At 45.3% G+C, this 21847-nt stretch overlaps 1 protein-coding gene across 1 annotated transcript in view; it reads left to right on the top strand.

Moving 5' to 3' along the window:
- Positions 1-877: 877 nt before the first annotated feature.
- The window catches only part of KCNQ3 (potassium voltage-gated channel subfamily Q member 3), a 127478-nt gene continuing 106508 nt past the window's right edge, over positions 878-21847 (top strand). The window contains exon 1 of the mRNA XM_087864890.1: positions 878-978. Within this exon, the coding sequence (XP_087721016.1) occupies positions 878-978 (101 nt within the window). The remainder of the gene's footprint in view (positions 979-21847) is intronic.

Here is a 21847-nt window from a genome sequence, read left to right on the forward strand (position 1 = left end):
GAGACCTGTGGCCTCTGAGCATCCTCGTGGTCACCGGCCCGGCCGCCGGCATGGAGCGGGCAGGGCTGCCCATCGGGAGGCCAACCTGCTAAGTGGAGGTCACACAGCCATTCTGTTCTGGAAGTTTCAGGCCAGCAGAGCCCCCTTGACATCTGATGTCAAGGGAAGGGAGGGCTGGTGACGCCTGCCTCGGTGCTTGGGATGGCCTGGCAGGCAGCTCAGGGAGAGGCAGCCCTGTGCCAGGCAGCCCTGGCAAAGCGTGAATCTTAGAAATGGAATTCTCCTGGAGGGGAACAGGAGGGAGACTGCAGCAGCAAAAGCTGGTTGACGGGGGAGCGAGGGGGAAGAAGCGTGGTGGGAGGGAGGAGGAGACAAACACCCCGCCTACCGCTCTCCTGAGAGGCAGCCGGGGAGATGGCGGGAGTGTGCCAGGAACAGACTTGTGTTCAGTCCCTCAAAACTGGGCAAGGGGACAGATGGGGCTGGGAACAGGATGGCGGCCTGCGCTCCCCGATTCCCTTCCTGAGCAAGTGCTGAGGTTCTCGTTCTGTGAAAATTCAGGAGAAGCACGTGGCCCTGCTTGACCTGCTTGAGAACAAGATAAAGGGCTGGAAGATAAGCCTCTGGAGGACCTTCTCCAGTTCTGCTGTTTGGGACATCACCCTGGCATCCACCTGGGGAGATGTTATTTTCTGAAACTCCACTAGAAGTTGGGGGGACCGAACCAGTCCCTGACCTCTCGGTGCTGACGGGGTGGGTGTTTCTAGTGAGCCTCGCGTTGGGTGTTAGGGGGATAGGACCGTGACCCAGGGAGGTCAGGAAAAGCCTTGAGGTGCAGGTACGTCGGGCCACGGCTGGAAGGAGGGGTTGGAGAGAGATGGATGACGAGTATGAAGAAGGTGGCAGCCAGAGGGAAGGCATGGGCAAGGAGCAGGGAGGAGAGGTCAAGAGGAAGCTCCCAGAGCTGCAGGACCATCAGTGAGAGGAGCCAGACCCGAAGTGAGAGGGGCGGGTCGTGGGAGCTCCGTGGCCTTGGAATGAGCCGGGCTCCACCCCGTGGGCCACGGGAAGCCGCTAAGGGGTTCTGAGCATGCGAGGGTATACAAGGTCTTGCCCTTGGGAGTTCTCCCAGGTAGTGGAGCCTCGTCTTTAAGGCAGAGGTGAAGGTGAGGGGCCAGGGGGCGCTACTGCACTTGTCCCCATGGACATGTACCCTGTGGTGGAGAGGGAGCGAAATAGATGAATTATACATTATATACACACACATGAATTGTAGCTACATGTATGTGTATTGTAGGCATGGGAGAAGGGATTGTACATGCATGTGTGTGCATAAATATCTACAGGAGGCAGATTCATTAGGTCGGGACATGGCTTTGGTGGGGTTCAGTACTGCCCTGCGGGAGTGAGGCGGCAAAAGAAGAGGGGCAGGCTCTCCCTCCTGGGGCTGATGGACCCCGAGAGGGCTGGCACGCAGCTGGAGTTTGACTCCAAGGTCTCTCCTATGTGTATTTTCAAGGCACAGGGCTGTCCTGATGGCAGGGCAGGTGGCATGAGTGGTCTAATCTGAGCAAGGCACTCAGGCTCTGTCTCTGGCTCCAACTTTGTCCAGTGGAGAGATAATGAGACCTCGCCCACCGGGCCGATGTGGAGAATGAACACCCGTGGCTGAACACAGCTGGTGCTCAGTCAGTGCGAGCTCCCGGCCCCAGCTTTCTCTGCCCGCTCCAACCCCAACAACCAGCCGTAGTGCTTGGTACCCGTCTGCTCTCCCTGGAGTCCAGGCAAGTAAAAGAGTCACATCACTCTGTCTCTCCTGTGCAAAACCCTGTAACAGTTAACCCTGGCCCGCAAGCCCGACTAGGCGCTCCACACTCATTTCCTACCCATGTCCCCCTTGCCGGCTACACTGCTGAGACTGACCCTTCTTCCCTCCTGGACCGTGATGATCTCATTCCCACCTTCACATCTTTGCACCAAGCATTCCTACGCTCCCTGCAGACCTTTGTGGCTGCCTCCTTGGACCTTCATCTTTCAGCTGAAATGTACCTCCACTGAAATGTTTTTTTCAACCATCCACGTTAACCTGTCCCCCCCTCTTCAATCATGGCTCCCGGGCACATCTCCTTCACAGAATTTTTCTCTCTCTGAAATTATCTTTAGTATTTGCTTGTCGCTCATTGCTGGTCTTTCCCCTACTGAAGCGTGTGTTCTATGGGACTGAAGGCTTGGTGTTTCTTTTTCACTAAAGGAATACTGGCTGTACCCTAGCCCCCAGAACTGGATCTGACTTACACTGGGCGTTTGGTGAATTATGTTAAATAAACAAGTCAGTGCTGATCTACACCGTTATCCTAAATCTTAATTCCTTATGGAATTTTTCAGTTTGTCAGATCCACGATTGCCCTCAACAATCATATTTTATATATGTATATGTGCATATATGCACCTTGTACATACATGTACAATCATGTATGTTTATGCTTTCACACACGTGTGTATAGAGGTGCACATAGATTCATAGGTATATATATATGTGTGAGGTGCGCAGGTCCACTCGTATGCGGATTTTTTACAGCACAGAACTGTGAACGTGTTTTCTCTTCCTTATGATTTTCTCTCTCTCTCTTTTTTTTTAAGATTTTATTAATTTGAGAGAGAGAGAGAGAGCACAAGCCAGGGGGAAGGACAGAGGGAGAGGGAGAAACAGACTCCCCCACTGAGCAGGGAGCCCAACGTGGGGCTCGATCCCAGGACCCCAGGATCATGACCTGAGCTAAAGGCAGACACTTAACTGACCGAACCACCCAGGAGCCCCAATTTTCTTTTTTTTAAAGGTTTATTTATTTATTTGAGAGAGAGAGAGCGAGAGCTAGTGGCGGGGGGTGCAGAGGGAGAGACTCTTCTAGCAGACTCCCTGCTGAGCACAGAGCCCAACTCAGGGCTCCATCGTATGACCCATGAGATCGTGACCTGAGTCAAAACCGAGAACTGGATGCTTAACTGACGGAGCCACCCAGACACCCCCTTCATGATTTTCTTTGTAACATTTTCTTTTCTCTAACTTGTCTTATTTTAAGACTGCAGTATATAATACATGTCATATACAAAATATGTGCTAATCGATTTTATGTCATTGGTAAGCCTTCCAGTCAACAGTAGCCCATTAAAGCTAAGTTTTCAGGGAGGCAAAAGTTGTACACCGATATTCAACGGTGAGGGGGTCAGCACCCCTAACCCCTGCCTGGTTCCAGCATCCACTGCATAAATTAATGGCCATCACCACCAGCAGAGCAGCTAATAGTATCCACACCTCACAGATGTGAAATCCAACCTAGGAAAGTCCCATATTTTGTCTGGATTTAAGGGGGACCAGATCGCACACACTCTTGTGCCCAGACTTGGGTGAATTTCTCCTCCTCCCAGTTATTGGAAAGAAACAGAGAAGATAAGCAACCGGCCCTATTGGGTCTTACAGCAAAATCCAAACCTGAAGACTGGCCCCACATCCCTGTGGCCAGCGTCCCTGTTAATGGGAAATGACCAAGGGCCAAGAAGAGACTGCGCGACCCATTTCCTCATCTGTAAAATCTCATTCTTCATGACGGCCCAGAGATGCTGAGAGGGACGATGAGGTCATGGTCATGACATTGATTTCGTGAGAACAATGCTTGTCTTCCCATCCAAATTGAAATTGTCAGTTATGGGTCCAATTTCAGACTCTGCACCTCTCTTATCTGTCTCTGCAGGGCTTGGGGAAGCACAAAAACGCTCAAGGAAAATGCTGTTTCCACAGCGTGATCTTAGGAAGACAGTCTCTTTCGATCAGCATTGTTCTCTGCCGTCTGTGATGGACCCTTTCGGCAGTCAGCCTATGGCGTTCTCAGAAAAACATCTTCAAATGCATTAAATAAAATTAATAGGATTACAAAAGAAGCCAATTATACCGAAATACAGTTCTCAAAATTCAAAACAAACCATTTTAAAAATACGAATATACATGTATCTTTATTAATTCATTAAATAACAAGATCAGGCAACACGTCTAGTAACGATCATAATGACAAAGTAGTGAACAGTGTAAATGCAATTTTGAGGTATCTGCTTCAAATATGCTGTGATACCAAAGTGCTTTGATTTTATTAATGACAAGGACTATTATATTAATGACTATTAATGCTACTGTGCTCTGTCTACATTCATAATTGAAGGAAATGGTAAATGTTCAGTTAGAGCAGGGGTCAACAAGCTATTTTGTAAACTGCCAGAGAGTAAATGTTTCTGATTTTTTGAATTTGCAGAACTGACAGTCTTTTTCACAATTACTCGATTCTGCTATTGTAACTAGAAACAGCCGCAGACAAAATGGGAAAGAATGGGTATGGCTGTATTCCAGTAAAATCTTACTTCTGGAAACAGTCAGTGGGGCTGGGTTTGTCCCATGGGCTGTAGTTTACCAGTGCCTAAATTGAAGGCCAGTGAAAATAAGTAATTTTTCCCATCTAAATTCATGGACTGACCCCTTGACCCATTCCTTCATGATGAAGGGGTCTATGGACCCTAGTTTAAGAAACCTTAAATGTTCATACAACAATTAAATAGCATAATCAAGTCAATTTAAGGTATGTTGTAGACAAGCCACAGTCACAGTGTACATGAGCATATTAAAGGCTCTGAAAAGTCCTGCGTTAACTTTATACCTCTTTATTTAAGCTGGTTTTTCCTCACATGTGTGATTACGATTTTTTTTTTTCCTTTTGAGAAGCTTCTGTGATCATTCCAGGAATCACGCTTTGGAATTTATTATCTAAGGCAATAACCCATAACAAGCACACACAACACCCATTTTATAGTTGAGGACCATGTTAGTCCAGGTTCTACAGAACCACAGAAAGAACCAATTCTGTGTGTGTGTGTGTGTGTGTGTGTGTGTGTGTGTGTATAAGGAGTTTTGTTTTAAAAAAAAAATATCTGTGATTAGGAGGCTGGAAGATCCAAAATCCTCAGGAATTGCAAACAAGAGAACAATTATGGAAAACAGTCTGCTTTGCTCAAAGTCCAATTTCAGTGTTAATCTCATCTAAAGACACCCTCACAGAAACATCCAGAATCATGTTTGACTACATACCGGGGGTACTGTGGCCCAGCCAGGTTGACACATAAAATTAACCTTAACAAAGACCCTGAGTCTGGAGGGAAAGTGACTGCTCCAAAGTCTCATGGTTGCTTAATGTCACAGATGTCACTAGAATTCACGTTTCTTACCCCCAAGAACGTCGGCGGTTGGGATTTCATATTTCACAAGAGTGTGTTACATTGTTGGCCTGTGAGTGGTGATTCTGAGCTGTCTGGTCAAAGACGCTGCTGGGACGTTCTGGGAGTCTAGGGCTATCCCTGTAAATTATTCTAGAAACTTGGGTGTTGTAGAGGAAGGCGGCCTGGCTGCCACGTAGAGCTGGATTGTGGTTTGAGGGCCACAGAAAGAGCCTCCAGTCCTCCTGAGCTTGTCAGCCCGGCTCAGAGGTCTGGAATTGAGTCCTCAGTGGCTAATTCCTCTGAGCCTCTGCTAATACGCAGAGCAAGTGGGGGCATGTTAGCCGAGTGAATTGGTGAATTGTTAGTAGCTGCCATGAGCACACTCATTTATTATTAAGGAATAGTCTGTAACACTTACAACTCACCTACCATGCACCAGATGCCGTGTTAGACACGTTTGTCGGCGAGCCTCAGGCTGGGCTGCAAATAGTTCCATCCGTGGAACTTTAAACACTGGCTGAGGCTCCGTTCTCGTATCCGCAGATTCTTATTTAATTGGCGTGGAGTAGGAACCTGGCTCTCACAGGGTCTGAATTAAATTTCTCTAAGTAGTCGGCCACTGACATCTTCACGTGAGACTCTTAGCAGAGCCTGTCTGGCTCTGGTTCAGTGGTTCCCCAACCCCGGCTGCACAGTAGACCCACCAGGGGAGACGCCTGAGATCCTGATGCCCAGATCACACCCCAGACCAAATACGTCAACATCTCTGGGGGTGGGACTCAAGGGTCTGTATTTTTATAAAGCCCCTCCAGGGACACGAATGTGCGACCCGGGAATCTGTATTTTCAATGAACGCCGCAGTTCTTAAGGAAGGCGTACTTTCAGAGCCCTTGCTCCGGGGCAGGACTGCTTAAAATTCAGTGCACACACATCACACGTTGATCTCACCCAAGCGATCCCATCTATTGCGTAGGTCAGAGGGGGCCTAAGAGCCTGCGTTTCTACCAACGCCCCCATGTTGCTGAAGCTGCTGGTCCTCAGGCCACACTTGGCGTAGATCTTCTCACTAACTTGGGCCAGGGGTTGATCTTACCGCTAACTTAGGGCCAGACACCCACAGTCCTGCATGTGGACCACATTACCGTACCTCCACTGGCCCGTACCCACCAGGTCTGGCTCAGGGCCTCCATTCGCCTCACGTCCAAAGAAACTGCTGACGATTCCCAATTTGGAAGGATATCGGGATTTATGTCTCCATTTTTGTCTATTGATTTTATCTTTGGTTTTATCATCCCATTTGCAAGCAATTCCTGTGACATCTCTGAGTTGTCATTTTCTGGAGTACAAAAAGGGGAATTCTCTATTTCCTTAGAGGCAGCATGGAGCTGTGGCAATCTTATGGTCTTTGAGGACAGATGGATTTGGCTATACTTATGTCCTCCTGACTCATCTGAATGCCAGCTCTGTGGCCTTGAGTAAGTCTCCACCTGTCGCAGAGGGATGTGACCCCCGTCCCCACAAGGGTTAATGTTGAAGTGGTGGTGAGACATTGAGTGGAAAACGGAGAGACGTAGAGGGGAGGGGTGGGAGCTGAAAGTAGAGGCAGGAACGTCATCATACGAAACAAGAAGACCTTTGTCTGCCCTCGTTTCCAGAGAGCGAGATTCCAGCCCCGGCCAGCAGCCTGCTGGCTCCCGGAGGAATATTTCGCCCAGCCCAGCTCACAGTGGGCAAGGCAGGGCTGGGGTTTCTGGGCCTGTCCTTTGGAGACTGTCAGCAGGGACTTTTCCAACTCCAACGTCTTTGAGTCTGCGAACTCACCCATCTGCTCATTTGGGCTCCTTCTCAGCAGGGCGCTCTTGCATGTGTTGACAAAAAAAATCTTCTGACATGTAGAAGGTTAGTAATTTTTAGATTTCACGAAAAGACGCTCAAAAATCTGTCTCCCCAGCCGGTCTTCCCTTCCCTCCTCCTCTATAGAGTCCTCCTTCGGATTAATTTGGCAGCCTCGCAGGTCCTCCTCCAAGACTTTTCAGGATTTACTTTGCAAACTTGGGCATCTAGCTCCCCCGTGTATCTGCAATGCTCAGATGATCCACAGCTTTCCAGAGCTGAGCAAACACACTGGTAATAACCTTGGCTGGACAGATGTCGGAGGGGAAAGAAGACTGGTAGTGGAAAGAGAACTAGATGCAGGTCAGGAGTGCTGAGTTTGAATTTGCTGTTTAAAAGCTGTGTGACTTCAGGCAAGTTGCTCGACATCTCTGAGTCCCAGTCCTTTTCATCTGCGAAAGGAAGCTGATGACACTTACCTTATAGGTTGTAAACTTAGAAAATGCAGAAGTGTCGAGCCTATTGGCTAGCACACAGTTTGTTTCAATAACGTGTTCTCCTTTCTCTTAAAAAAGTATTATTTCCTCTTTTTTGACATCTTCAAACCAGTTCTAGTGCATTTCCCTTCACTTGTAGGGTGTGTGTCTCATTGATGCGGCATTTTCACTCTGTGCTAAGATGACAAAGTTGGAGGATCACTGCTTGAGTACCTACTCTGTCCCATGTGCACCTAATGGCATCTTGGTCCCACAGCGTGGCTTGGAGCCGGGCATTGTCATCCATGTCATTAACCCTGTTGACCAGCTCCGAATGGCAGAGTCGGGACTCCAGCCTGGTTCTGTCTGATTTTCTCTGGGGCACATACTTGTTGCTACATTCACAAACTTGGGGTTGATGATGCCGATCACGGGGAAGGGGAGTCATTGTGATGTTTCAGAAGAATACAGGTGTGGCTGAGGCTGGGAGTAGGATAGAAATGCCTGGTGGAAATGAGCCAGGAGCGGAGACACCTGTTTTGAGTCAATAGAAGGAAATAGTTTGAGACGTCCTCATGCCTGGAGACAGGATGGGCTGCCCTATGAGGAAATGTGGGCCCCCCACCGTGGCAGGTGCTTAGCCAGAAGCCACCTGCCTGTCAGCTGGTTGGACGCTCCTGCGATTCTGTTGATGGCTCTGCTGCTTCTACTTGTGTGACGTTTGCCAAGTCCCTGACACCTTAGCGCCTCTGTGTCCTGTTCTGTAAAGTTGATAAAGGACACCCACCTGCTGGAGTGGCTGTGAGCTTGAAGTGAGATGATCCACAAAAAATGCCAAGAACCATTTCTGACATGCAATAAGGTGCCGTACATGTAGCTGCTAGCATTATTTTCATTTCTACAAATAAACCATCAAAAGAAAAATGAAGTTTATTTCTGGTTTGGCTCCTTCACCTAAAAAGCCCTTGAATCAAAGACCTATTATGTGTTCCCCCAGCCCCGGGCTGTTGCGTAGACGAGATGAGGTCATGCATACAAGTGCTCAGTGCAGCGGCAGGCATCTAGTAAGTTCTCGGTAAATTGTACATGGTGGTGGTGGTATTTTAGTTTTACTGTCTGGGTCCAGTAGGTGGTTCCTGGGGTGGGGGGGGGGAGGTGTTCAGATGTCACCAGTGAGAGCGAGTGCACATGGAGACAGTCCCCCGTGAGGCCGTGCTGTAGGGTAGAAACTTACAGCCCTTCCACTTCCCAGAGGCTGGGTGGGGAAAACCCTGGTTGGGCTTATATCCCTCACGGTGGCAGGTGCTAACTTCTCTTTTCCCCGCAAGGGGTCACACAATGAAGTCGCTGAGTTTGCTTTGCTTTGATTTGGGAGGGCATGTAGTAATCTTCAAGTAGTAGCACTCACCCATTCATGTTTATGACGCTCTGTAGCTTAGAAAGCATTTCCCAAGCGCTCCTTTGTCTGTTTGTTGGTGCACTCATTCCACAGATATTTACTGAGTAACCACTGTGTGTTAGGGATCCTGCAGGCCCTGGGGAAGCAAAGAAAAATCGGATCCTTACCCTGGCCGCCACAGATGCCCTTCAAAGTGGTCTGATTATAATGAAATGAGTCATGTCCTGCATCCACTTAAAACTTTCTGGTGACCCTTCTCCCCATGCCAGTGAAACCTCCAGTGGGAGCATTGTTTCTAGGGGCTCCTGGATAAAATGCAAGCTTCATGACAGCAGACAGGTGGTCCAAGTTGTTCTTTCTGTATCTCCCGTGCTGGAAAGAGCGAGCCTTGGACATCATCGGGGCACAATGCATGCTTGTTGGCGTGTGTTATCAAGTTGCCCTTCCGTATCCTTACTTGGTCACTCAGTGTTTAATGGAGAACAGGTCACAGATCATTGCAACAGAGTTGCTGGGACCAGAATGTCTCAAAGTCTAGCGTGCGGACAAATCTCTTGGGGAACTTGTGAAAAGGAATGGTGCTGGGTCCCATCCTAGAATTTCAGATTCAGTTTGAGTGAGTAAATGAATGAATGAACCTTCTCTGAAACCTTTATAATGGGAAGGATACAGACCATTGCCCAGTCCAATGTCTGGCAAATCTTTTCTATAAAGAAATACTCTGTAAAAATACTCTTCTGTAAAAAAAAAAAAAATCTATTAAAAACAGTTTGGCAAATATTTCTGTAAAACTATACATACACTAAATATTTCAGACGTAGGAGGGTCTCTGTTGCAATGACTTAGCTCTGACTTTACATTGTGGAAGCAGCCATACACGATACTTGAATGAATGGATGTGGCTGTGTTTCAATAAAACGTCATTTATAATAACAGACAATGGCTTGACTTGGCCCCTAGGCTGTAGTTGAGTCCCTGAGTCCAAACCTCCTTATTTTACAAATGGGGAAATTGAGGCCCAGACTCAAAATCTTGCCCACGATCGGCGTTAAAAGGGAGGTGGTACAGGTAGGTTTTGCCTTCTGTTGCCCACAGTTCTTGGAAGGACAACCTCAGATGAGCCTGTTCGGAAAACGAAATGTGCCCGTTTCTGCAACGAAATGCTTACAAGCAGGACTCCCTGCATATGGAGATTCTCTTTCAAGTAGCTGGAAACTATAGAGAATTCTAAGACTTGGTATTTTTAGAAAAACGGCCTTTTCCCCACCATCAGTTTTCAATCTGGCAGTGTCGATATGCTTTGGCAGAGTTTTAATTGAAACACCAAATTAAAGTTTGTTCTGATTACTTTACCAAAGCTGAGTGCGAACGTCTGGTTAAATATTTTTTTTTCAGAAAATCATAAAGCTTAGAAATCCTAGGGAAGCTAAGGTGTTCAATAAGAAAGTTGGAAGGCGAGAGAAAGTGGTCCCATAGGTAATTATCCACAGATTTATCCAAAATTATCAGAGATGGTGATCCCACGGTAAATTCTCTGTTCAGGTGGGTGTGGGCTGCGGAGAGACACATCCTTTCACCTTGCCTGACCCACCCAACGTCGTTGTTGCCTGAATGCACAAAGATGGAAATCTCATCTAAGCAGTATTTCTGGAATCCCTGTTCTTCTTCTTCTTTTTTTTTTAAGATTTTATTTATTTATTTGACAGAGATAGAGACAGCCAGCGAGAGAAGGGAACACAAGCAGGGGGAGTGGGAGAGGAAGAAGCAGGCTCCCAGCGGAGGAGTCCAATGCGGGGCTTGATCCCAGAACACCGGGATCACGCCCTGAGCCGGAGGCAGACGCGTAACCACCGAGCCACTCAGGCGCCCCTGGAATCCCTGTTCTGCATCAGGCCTTGCATTGGGTCTGGCTGTGATGCAGGGAGGACAGGAGTTAGCAAGACGACAGAAATTTGCGAGGGGTACTGAGATCAGGTGCCTTGTGTTCCCCACAGTCTAGCGGAGAAAGGCAAATTTCATGTGTCCCTTAGGAGAATTCTAGCTGCTGTAACAAGGCTTTAACATAAAGGATAGTTTCCGTCTGATAAAAAGTCCAATTGGCACCAGGGAGTAGGGGATTGGTTGTTTCAATGCTGTGAGTAACAATAAAATAGTGTTTAAAAGCAGTGCCTCTCACGGTGTAGTTCTTAGACCATTGGCACGAGAATCGTCGAGAGAGCTTGTCAAAACTACAACTTCCTGGCTTCCATCACCAGCTGCTTTCATTAAGGAGGGCCAATAATCCTCCCGGGAGTGCTGATACACACTAACATTTAGGAATGACTGATGCAGGCTGTAATCAGGGGTTAGGATTGACAAGTGCGTGAGATTTGGGAGAGAATTTCGGGTCCTGCTGGGGAGTTTAGACTTTGCTCTCTAGGCTGTCAAGAGGTCCTGAAGGTTTTGATCAGGAGAGTGACGTGTTCAAAGCGTGGCTCTGAGAAGGTCGATCTGCTGGCTGTGAGTTAGAAAACGTTGCACGCGATCAGGAAGAACGTGCTAGGCTTCAGCGTGGTCATACACGCAAAGACCTTAGACGGTGCCTGGCACAGAGGAAGTGGGCAGCACCTTCCAGTTACAGTGTTTGCTTCTGAGCTGAGCTAATGGCAGGGAGAAGCAAGAGGAAGGAGGGTGGTTGAATCCCAGTAACAAAGACTGAACAGAATCGGGGACCCTGCTTAGCCGGGCGATTTCATTTCTAGGCTTGTGTCCCTGAGAGCCGACGACAGCCCCTTCTTCATATTCGGAGGAATTTGAAAGCAGCTCTTGGTATCAGGACCACGGTCCACAGAAAGTATATGGGAGCTTCCGGAAGGATCTGAGCTGGTGACATCCGGGTGTGAAACCCATGGCTCCCCATTGCCCATCTGGCAGCTTTTGTTTCCTATAAAACTATCCATTTCTACATGGACACGACTTTTTTTATTTCTAGTGTCCTTCTAGCAGCCATAATACATAAACCCTCACATTGCGGAAACGTGACACAAAATTTCAAATATTAAATACCGCGGGGTCTTTTCCTCCATATGGTGATTCAGGGACTCGGGCACTTTCTACCCTGTAGTCTGCCAGCACTTAGAACAGACGTTCTCCAAGTGTGGTCCTGAACCAGTAGCCTCATCTGGGAGTTTGTCAGAAAGGCAGATTCTCAGGCTTTACCCTACACCTACTGAATCACACACTCAGGGGGGTTCTAGAAATCTGGGCTTCCACACACCCTCCAGGGGTTCTGAAGCAGCTCAAGTTTGAGAACCGCTGCTCCAGGCCTCCGGAGCGTTCTGCTTCCTGCCGGAAGGGGCAGGGTGGGGAGGCACATATAGGAGCTTGACCGGGTCCTAATGGGTATAGGTCACTTTCTGCTCACTCCTTTGGCCACACCCACTGCAAGGCAGGCTGGGATTTGTAGTCTGAGCATCCCAAAGAATAAAAAACAGGTCATGATGAAGAGTTTGCAGCATGGTCCCTATTTTCCCATCTGTAAAACGGGCACAGTAATGCACGGTCACAGAGAGACCTGTGAGGATTATTTGATAAAATGTAATTTCAGCTCCTGGCTCAGAAGAGATGATCTGGCAGCTTTCGCCCCCTACCTATCCTGCCCCTGAGCCCCAAAGATGGTCCAGAGATGATGGGTCTTCTTCCCTCATTTATGCTACTTGGGAACTTCTCTGTTCTGCCTCTGCAAGGAGATCATCCAGAGAGATCTGTCCACCCATCACCTCAGTCAACAAATGCCTTCACTCCGTGCATAATGACATTAAGGTTAGCACCGAACGAGGTCCCACCATCCGAAAGGCACATGAGATAAACAGCATCATTTGTTGCTACCTACATTTCAGGAGACACGACATCTAACTGCCTTTTTTATAAAAGAGAAACCCGGGGCTCTGAGAGAGAAACTGCCTAGCACAGGTCCCCAGCTGCTAGGGGGCCGTTGAGCCGCTGCCTGACTCTTTCTGGCCTACCTGGCTCGCCACCGCGGGGCTGCAGAACAGACAGGAAAATAAAGGGTGAAGCCTGAATCCCAGGGAGCTCGCAGTGTAGGTGATGACAGCGGAAAGAGACAGAAAAAGGCACTGACGTTAAAGGCATGTGCGTATGTCTCCTCACCTTGTTCTAGGGAGGAAAAAAAAGAAAAGAAAACAATCCCAGAGATTTAAGGCAAGCTGACTCACATGACGCCATTAAAAAGCCAGAAGAGCTAGGCTGGCTGTGAGCGGTAGACGCAGAGGTCGTGGTGGGCTCTGACGTCAGTCTGGATGTGCGTGCGTCACAGCTAAAATTTGCTGATGCACAAGTGTGTGACACACGAGCCTCCGTGGGAAAAGCCCCGTCTCCATGGCAATCGGCTGTGCGTCTCAGACATTGTCTGGGGGTTCGGAAGGCCGGCTCGAGGCCCTGCAGACGGCAGACCCTGTCGGAACAGAGAAGCCCGGGAGGAGTGCAAAGCCCCCTTGCCCTTGCCCTGAAATTCAATGTCCTGGGAGAGCCCGGAAGTAACGGATTGAGTCATCATCAAGGAAATACCACTGCACCATGAACACCCCCCTCCCGAGGTTCTCAGGATGCTGGTTGACACTGGGTGGCCTGGCTTTACAAGCAAATACGAATTTCCTGTTTGGAAATACAAAGGACCTGTTTCATCCAGAGAAAGAGGATAAATGGCCGATAACATCCCCAAACTACCAGATTCAGTAGCCATTAGCTCGGTTTCCTTATTCCAGAATGCCTTAACAACAGCTGTGATTCGTTGAGCATCTACTGTATGCTAGGCACTTTGCTGGACCCCATGCTTTCATTACTACCAGTCTTTTCAACAGCCCCACAAAGTACCTATTCCCATTTTACAAATGAGACTACTGTGGCTCAGAGAGGTTGAGTGTCAAGCCCAAAGTCACACAGCTCAGAGGTCTAAGCCCAAACTTGGGTTCTTTTGGCCCCAGTTGCCTCTGGCATTGAAGGCAATGGCCAGTAAAACCAGCCCCAACTGGGAGGCATCCTTGGCAGCAATCTGCTAAGGTTGAGCCAGTGCCCATGACAGCAGCACATGGAAACTGGAGAGCAGTGGGGACACAGAGCAGAGCAAATAGGATCAGACCAGTCTCTTCATGGGAAGCAGGGCTCTAGGCCCGGAGGTGGGGGTCCAGCCCCAGGAAGTCAGTCCTGGGGAGAACACAGTGAGAACTGAGATTATTGCCTACACGTGGACGGGCACATGCCAGGCCCAGGACCGAGCTGTAAGAGCTGGACCAGCCCAGCCACATGGTCCTTGGTCACCATCTAAACTAGAGGTGACATCAGCACCAGACCAGCAGGATGAAGGCGTGATGCCAGCCCAGTGCTGCTGGAGCCCAATCCCGCCTCGGTTGCAGACTGTTACAGGATGCAGGGCAGGGCGTATTGGCTTTACGGTCAGATCGGTTAACCCCAGTTCCACCTCCTAGTTAGTGCAGATTCTTGGGCAAGTACCTCAGGTCCCTGGACTAAAAGGGGGACAACGAATGTATCCACTTACCTGGTCATTGGCTGAACTAAACATGTCAGTTTGTTCAAAGGACGTAGCAGGGGATCCGACACGCGGTAGAGCTCAGTAAATGGTGTTGGTATTTCACTTAGGTTTTGGTTCAAATGTATAAAACATAAAGCCTGAGCAACAAGACAGAGTTGTTTCTTTTTCTCTCGTGTACGTGAAGTCTGGAAGTAGCCTGAATGAGCCTGGTGTGGCAGCTCTTTGGGGTCAAAGGGGGACCAAGCCCCTTGTGTTTCCTGCCCCCACCCTCCCTAGCACGCGTGTTCAACCGCGTATCAGGGTGCCTGGTATGCCCTTGGATGCAGCCTGCTGGTGCTTGCCTCTTCCCTTTGCACACACGATTCCAACTGCTTGCAATGCTCTTCCCCCGCCTACTCATCCCGAACTCCTCATTGCAGAGGTCACTTCCCCATGGAAGCCCTCACTGACACCCCCACTGAGGACTCAGGTCTCTCATGCCACAGACCATACTGTGTTGGTCTGCTTGTTCCTCTCCTCACCTGGCTGTGCCAAGGAAGACAGGGAGCTCCTGGAATTCTGGAGCCTTCCCAGCTCCTCCATGAATCCACAGTCCCTAGCACATGGCTGGCATGGCAACAGCGTTCAGTAAATACAGGATGAACGCAAGTTTGAATGAATGAGGCAGGTCTCGACCACCACTCGGCTCTGTACCTTTCCTCAGCGTGGACACACTTGAGAGACGTGTGTCGTCAGAGAGATTGAATTGCCATTGGGTTCTGGATTCCCCAGGGGAGGACTCAGAGTGGTTGCTCTGTTTTATTGATTATGTATGCTTTAACTTCTTTAATGGTGATGCAATATTTGTGTGTGGGGGGTGGTTTTCAATAATTATCTTTGGGAGCAAATATTTTAAAATTTTAATGAATTGGGGGTGCCTGACTGGTTCATCAGAAGAGCGCATGATTCTTGATCCTGGGGTTGTGAGTTTGAGCCCCATATTGGGTGTAGAGATTATAAAAAATAAACTTAAAAAATGTTAATGACTTAATTATTTTTAATGTTCAAAAAAACATAAAGAGTATAATATGATAAACACCCATGGACCCACCACCCAACTTAAGAAATAAACTACTGAGAATATGGAAGTAGAAGCCCCTTGAGTATCTCCTCCCTCCAAGGGTTATAATCCCTTTGCTGAGGTACCTACTGTCACAAATACAGAGGTTATAATACATGTGAATTTGCTATGCAGGGCCAGGGGGAGGGGAAAGCCAGTGTGGACCAGTCATGCCAAGCGCATGGTCAGATCCGGTCATTTAAACACGGATTTTTTACATTAATTGTGACTTTTTAAATATTGCATTAAATATCTTGGTGGCTGAGATTTGGGGCATCTCCTTAAACTGGTTCTTGTAACAGCTTTATTGAGATCAAGTTCACATACCATACAGTTCACCCATTTAAGGTATATAATTCAGTGGTTTCTGGTATGTTCCTAGAGTTGGCAGCTGTCATCGAAATGAAATCTAGAACATTTTCTCACCCCCAAAGGAAACCTTATACTCATTGGCAGTCACTCTTCATTCTTCCTTCTCCTCAGACCCTGGTAGCCACTCGTCTCGTTCTCTCGCTGTAGATTTGCCTATTCTCGACGTTTCATATTTCCCAGACCTACATCTGTGTCTGGCGCCTTTCACTTATTTCCAAGATTCATCCATATTGTATCATGTGCCAGTACGTCCTCGCTTGTCATTGCCACAGAAGATTCCACTGAAAGGGGAGACGACATTCTGTTCATCTCCTCATCAGTTGATGGACATCTGGGTTGTATCCACTTCTTGGCAGTTATGAGTCATGCTGCTGTGACTGTGCGTGCATGAGGGGAGCATCTCACTCCCTTCACCCTAGTCCCTGCCCTGACATTCCATGCGAAGAGCTTTATTGTATAGCTGAGGTGCAAACCAGTAGAGCCCCCCTAAGTCCCCAACCTTTGTGTCAACATGATCCAGCAACTGTGCAAATCAAGGCTGGAAATGGAGCTACACAGTGGGAGTGGCAAGATCGGCTTTGACCCCCAGCCCCGGACCCCCCAAAACTGTCATCACGCTCCTGTTCTCCCAGGTGCACCCGCTCCTGCAGCTGGGGCCCCACTGTGCCTGCCACCCACCTCTTCCAAGGAAGGTGGAGGGAAGACTGCACATTACCCTTCTTTTCCAAACTTCGAAACATCCTCCACCATTTGGGAAGCCCACTGCAGAGCTGAGGGTGAGGATGTGGTCCGGTCACAGAGCCAAAGAATGCCTTCCAGGCCATGGGTTGCACGTGGGGAGGGTTGTGCAGGGCCATTTAGCAAAGCAGTGCCTGCTGAGGGGACAGGGTGCCCGGGATTGGGGCGGAGAGGCAGGTGCAGGTGAAGGGGGCTGTATTAGGAAGCATGAGCATAAGAAGGAGGAGGCACCTCGGGCTTCAGGGAGAAAACCAATACATCAACATGAATTGATGATGTTAGGACCCACCTTGCCGCACCCCGAATTTTCTCAACCCACTCCTACGTTTTAGGGCTGATGGGAATGTCGAGTTGGTATGAGTTTGGTATGTTCTAGCAGTAGGTAGTGGTGCTGGTTGCCCAACTTTGTGAATTTAGTACAACCCAATGAATTGTACACTTTAGAAAGTGACTTTGATGGTATTGTGAATTGTGTCTCTGTAATAAAAGAATGAAAGAAAGAATGCATGAATGAGATGAAATGTGATTGGATGGACAGATAATGGGTAGATGGATGGGTGGATAATTGGTGGATGAAGGGTTGGATGATTCAAAGCAGGAATGGACTCATGAAGAACTGTGGAGGCTCTAAGCAGGTAACATTTAATGTTAGCTACTGTTCTACAAGGATGGGAGTCAGATGGAGAGTATTTCATGGTGAGAAGCAAGAAAGTCTCATGGATTAAAAGTCTTCCTCATTTTTAGAAGCCATTTTCCAGATAGTGCTACCCTAGCCACCCACTCCCAAACTTTTTTTTATTCCCCCACAGACACTCAACCCCTTCCCTTTTATCTGGCCAAATTATTCTCCATAGCACTTATCAAAATCTGATATAATATGCATTTATTGCTTATTTTTTAACTGCCTATATTCCCACTGGAGTGTAAGCTCCTTGAGAGGAGGGAATGTTTTCTGTTCTTGGATATATAGATGAGTCCATGGCTGTATAGCTCATAGAACAATGACACTTAGTACGTCTTCAATCAATAATTAAGTGAATGAATAAATATCCTTATTCCTTGTGGGAAAGGAGGACACAACTCTTCTATCCCACAGTTCAGACGGAAAAGAATAAATAGAACATATTATGCATTTTGAGCAACCTCCTCATTATATTTGGAATTGATATGTGTAATTGGAGAAGAAAATTGGGAAGACAGGTCAAATCGGAGCCCAGTGGTCTCAACTTGTCAATTTCTACAAAAAGACAGCTGGAAGTTTGACAAGGATTGCATTGATCAATTTGGGGAGTATTTTCCTCTTAACAATATTAAGTCTACTCCACGAACACAGATGTCTTAACATTTACTTAAATTTTAAAAACTGATTGTAGAAAATTTCAACAGTGTATTGTAGTATTCACTGCACACGTGTTGCACTTTTTTTGTTAAATGTGTTCCTAATTAATTTATTCTTTTGATGCCATTATAAATTGTGGTCTCAATTTAATTTTCAGATTGGTTATTGATTTTGTGGATAAAAATATAATTGATATTTGTATATTGATCTGTATCCTGTGACTTTGCTGAACTCATTTGTGAGTTCTAATAGTTTTTTAGTGGATTCCTTGGAATTTTCTAAATTCAAGTTTAAGTCATTTGCAAATAAAGATAGCTTTATTCTTCCTTTCCAATTTGGATGCTTTTTATTTCTTTTTCTCACCTAACTATCTGGAGTAGAAACTCTAGTACAATGTTGATAGAAGTGAGACGTACTTATTTTGTTCCTGATCTGGGGAGGGAAGCATTCATCTTTTACCATAGATTAAGTATGGTGTTAGCTATAGGTTTGCAGGTGCTTTTTACCAGATTCTATTCTTTTTTTTAAAAAGTAGACTCCACAGCCAGCATGGAGCCCGGTGCAGGGCTTGAGTTAATTGCCCCGAGATCCACACCTGAGCTGAGATCAAGTGTTGGATGCTTAGCTGACTGAGCCACCCAGATCTATTCTAGAATCTATCAAATTCTATTCTAATTTGTTGAGTGTTTTTTTTTTTTTCATGAAAAGTGTTAGATTTTGTCAAATGGTTTTTCTGTGTCTACTGAGATGATCATGTGTTTCTTTTGTCCTTTATTTTATTAATGTGGTGTATTCCATTGACAGATTACATATGTGGAACCAAATTTGTGTTTCTGGGATAAATCACCCTACATCATAATATATGATTTTTTTCACTTGTTACTGGATTCAGCCTGCTAGTGTTTTGTTGAGGTCTTTTGCATCTATATTGATAATAGATACTGATCTGTAATTTTCATGTGATGTCTTTACCTGGTTTGGGTATCAGGGTACTAGAATGAGTTAGTAAGAGTTCTCTCCTCTTCTGTTTTTTCTAAGAGTCTATGAAGTATTGGTGTTGATTCTTTTTTTAAGGTTTGGTAGAAATCACCAGTGAAGGCCTCTGGTCCTGGACTTTTTTGTTGGGGGAGGATGTTTTATGGTTACTAATTCAATTTCTTTACCTGTTAACATCTATTCAGATTTTCTATTTTTTATTGAATCCGTTTTGGTAGTTTGTGTTTTTTCTAGGAATTTGTCTATCTCATCTGTGTTATCTAATTTGTTGGCATACAACCATTCAGAGCATTTTCTTAATCTTAATGCTTTTTATTTCAGTAAGGTCAGTAGTGGTGTTTGCTTTTTCATTCCTAATTTTAGTAACTTGAGACACGTTCTTCTTTCCTTGTCATCTTAGCTAAAAGCTTAGCAATTTGTTGATTTTTTGAAAAATCAACTTTTGGTTTTGGTGATTTTTCTCAATTGTTTTTCTATAGTCAATTTCATCATTTTTGCTTTAGTCATTATTTTCTTCTTTCTGCCTCTTTGGGGGTTCATTTGCTATTATTTTTCTAGCTTTTTAGGTTATTGAGATCTTTGTTTTTTAATGTAGGCATTTACAACTATAAATTTAAATCTAAGCACCAATTTTGCTGCATTCCATAAGTTTGTGTATGTCATGGCTTTGTTTATTAATTTCTAAGTAATTTCTAATCTTCCTTGTGATTTCTTCTTTGGCTCCTTGATTATTTAAGAGTGTGTTGTTTAATTTCCATGTACTTAAAAATTTCCCAAATTTCCTTCTATTATTATTAAACTTGATCCATTGTGGTTGAACATATTTTATGATTTTAGTCCTTTTAAATATTCTGAAATTTATTTTATGGTCTAGCCTATAGTCATCCTAGAGAATGTTCCATGTACACTTGGGAAGAATGTGCGTTCTGTTCTTCTTGGATGGAGTTTTATAAATGTCTGTTGGGTTTATTTGGTTTATACTGTTGTTTGCATATTCTATTGTGCTGTTGGTCTCCTTTCTAGTTGATCTATCTCTTATTGAATGTGGAGTATAAAAATCTCCAGTGATTTTTTTGCATATTTCTCCTTTCAATTCTCTCCTTTTTGCTTCATGTATTTGGGACTCTATTGTTAGTTGAATGTATGTTTATAATTGTTACATCTTTTGATGGATTAACCCTTTCATCATTATAAAATGCTCTTTTTTGTATGCAGTAACAATTTTTGTCTTCAACTGCATTATCTGACATTAGGATAGCCACTCCAGCTCTATTGCTGTTTGCATGGTACATCTTTTTCTTTTGTTTTATATTTAACCTTTATGCCTTTAAAGATAAATATGTAGCTTGTAGAGAGCATATGTTCAATCATATTTTTTAAATCCATTCTTCCAGTCTCTGCTTTTTGATTGCAATGTTCAATCCATTTACATTTAATGTAATTACTAATACTGTAAGATTCGTACCTGCCATTTTGCTCTTTGTTTTCTGGATGTCTAATCTCTTTCTTATTCCTATATTATTCACGTGCTGTTTATTTTTGTGTTTGAATCTTTAGGGTACTATTTTTAATTCCTTTGTCTCCTTTACTTTTCAGCTATTTTCTTAATGGTTGCCCTGAGAATTAAAATAACTTCTTAATTTATAATAATCTAATTCAGATTAATACCAACTTAATTTCAATGGTTTTAAAAAACTTTCCTCCATTCTTCCCCCCCTCCTTTGTGCTACTATTGACATACAAATTACATCTCTATACATTGTATGCCCATGGACACAGATTTAGAATTATTGCTCTATGCATTGTCTTTTGTGTCTTTTAAATAAGATAGAGAAAAAAGCTACAAATAAAAAATACACTTGTAAAGTCTTTTATCTTTAACCTATGTAGCTATCTTTACTGCTGTTTTTATTTTTTCATGTGGATTTGAAGTACTACTGTCTAATGTCCTTTCACGTCAGCTTGAAAAACTTTCAGCATTTCTTGTAGGGCAGGATCACTAGCAACAAATTCAGTTTTTGTTTATCTGGGTTGTCTTAATTTCTCTTTTATTTGTGAAGACAGTTTTGCTGAATCCCAAATTCTTGGTTGACAATATTTTTCTTCTAGCACATTAAATATTCCATTTCACGCTTCTGGCCTCAATGGCTTCTGATGAGAAATCAGCTGTGATTCTTACCGAGGATCACTTTTACATGATGAGTTCCTTCTCTTGTGAAGCTTTCAAAATTCCGTCTTTGTCTTGGGCTGTTGAAAGTTTGATTATGAGATGTCTAGATATGATTTGCTGAGCTTATCATGCGTGGACTTCATTAAGCTTCTTAGACGTGTGGATAAATATTTTTCATCAAATCTGGGAACTTTTCAGCCATATTTCCTCAAATATTTTTTCTGCCCTTTTCTTTCTTTCTTCTCTAGGACTCCCATTATGCACACTGGTACACTTAATGGTGTCCTGAAGGTCTCTGAAGTCTATTCATTTTTCTTCCATTTCTTTCCTTTCTGCTCCTCAGACTGTATAATCTCAATTGACCTATCTTCAAGTTGGCTTATTCTTTCTCAGATTTGATGTGGAGTTCTTCTAGTGACTATTTCATTTCACTTTTTGTCCTTTTTTGTTTTGTTCATATATATATGCATATGTATATATACGGTATCTATGCATCTTCTATTTGGCAAGACATTATTTTCAAACTTTCCTTTAGTTCTTTATACGTGGTTTCCATCAGTTCTTTGAACATTTAAAATAACAGACTTAACATCTTTGTCTAGTAAGTCTTATAGTGAGGCT

Source organism: Ursus americanus, chromosome 9 (assembly GCF_024610735.1).
Source record: "Ursus americanus isolate L20-20 chromosome 9, mUrsAme1.1.p, whole genome shotgun sequence".
In the NCBI taxonomy this organism is placed as follows: Eukaryota; Metazoa; Chordata; class Mammalia; order Carnivora; family Ursidae; genus Ursus; species Ursus americanus.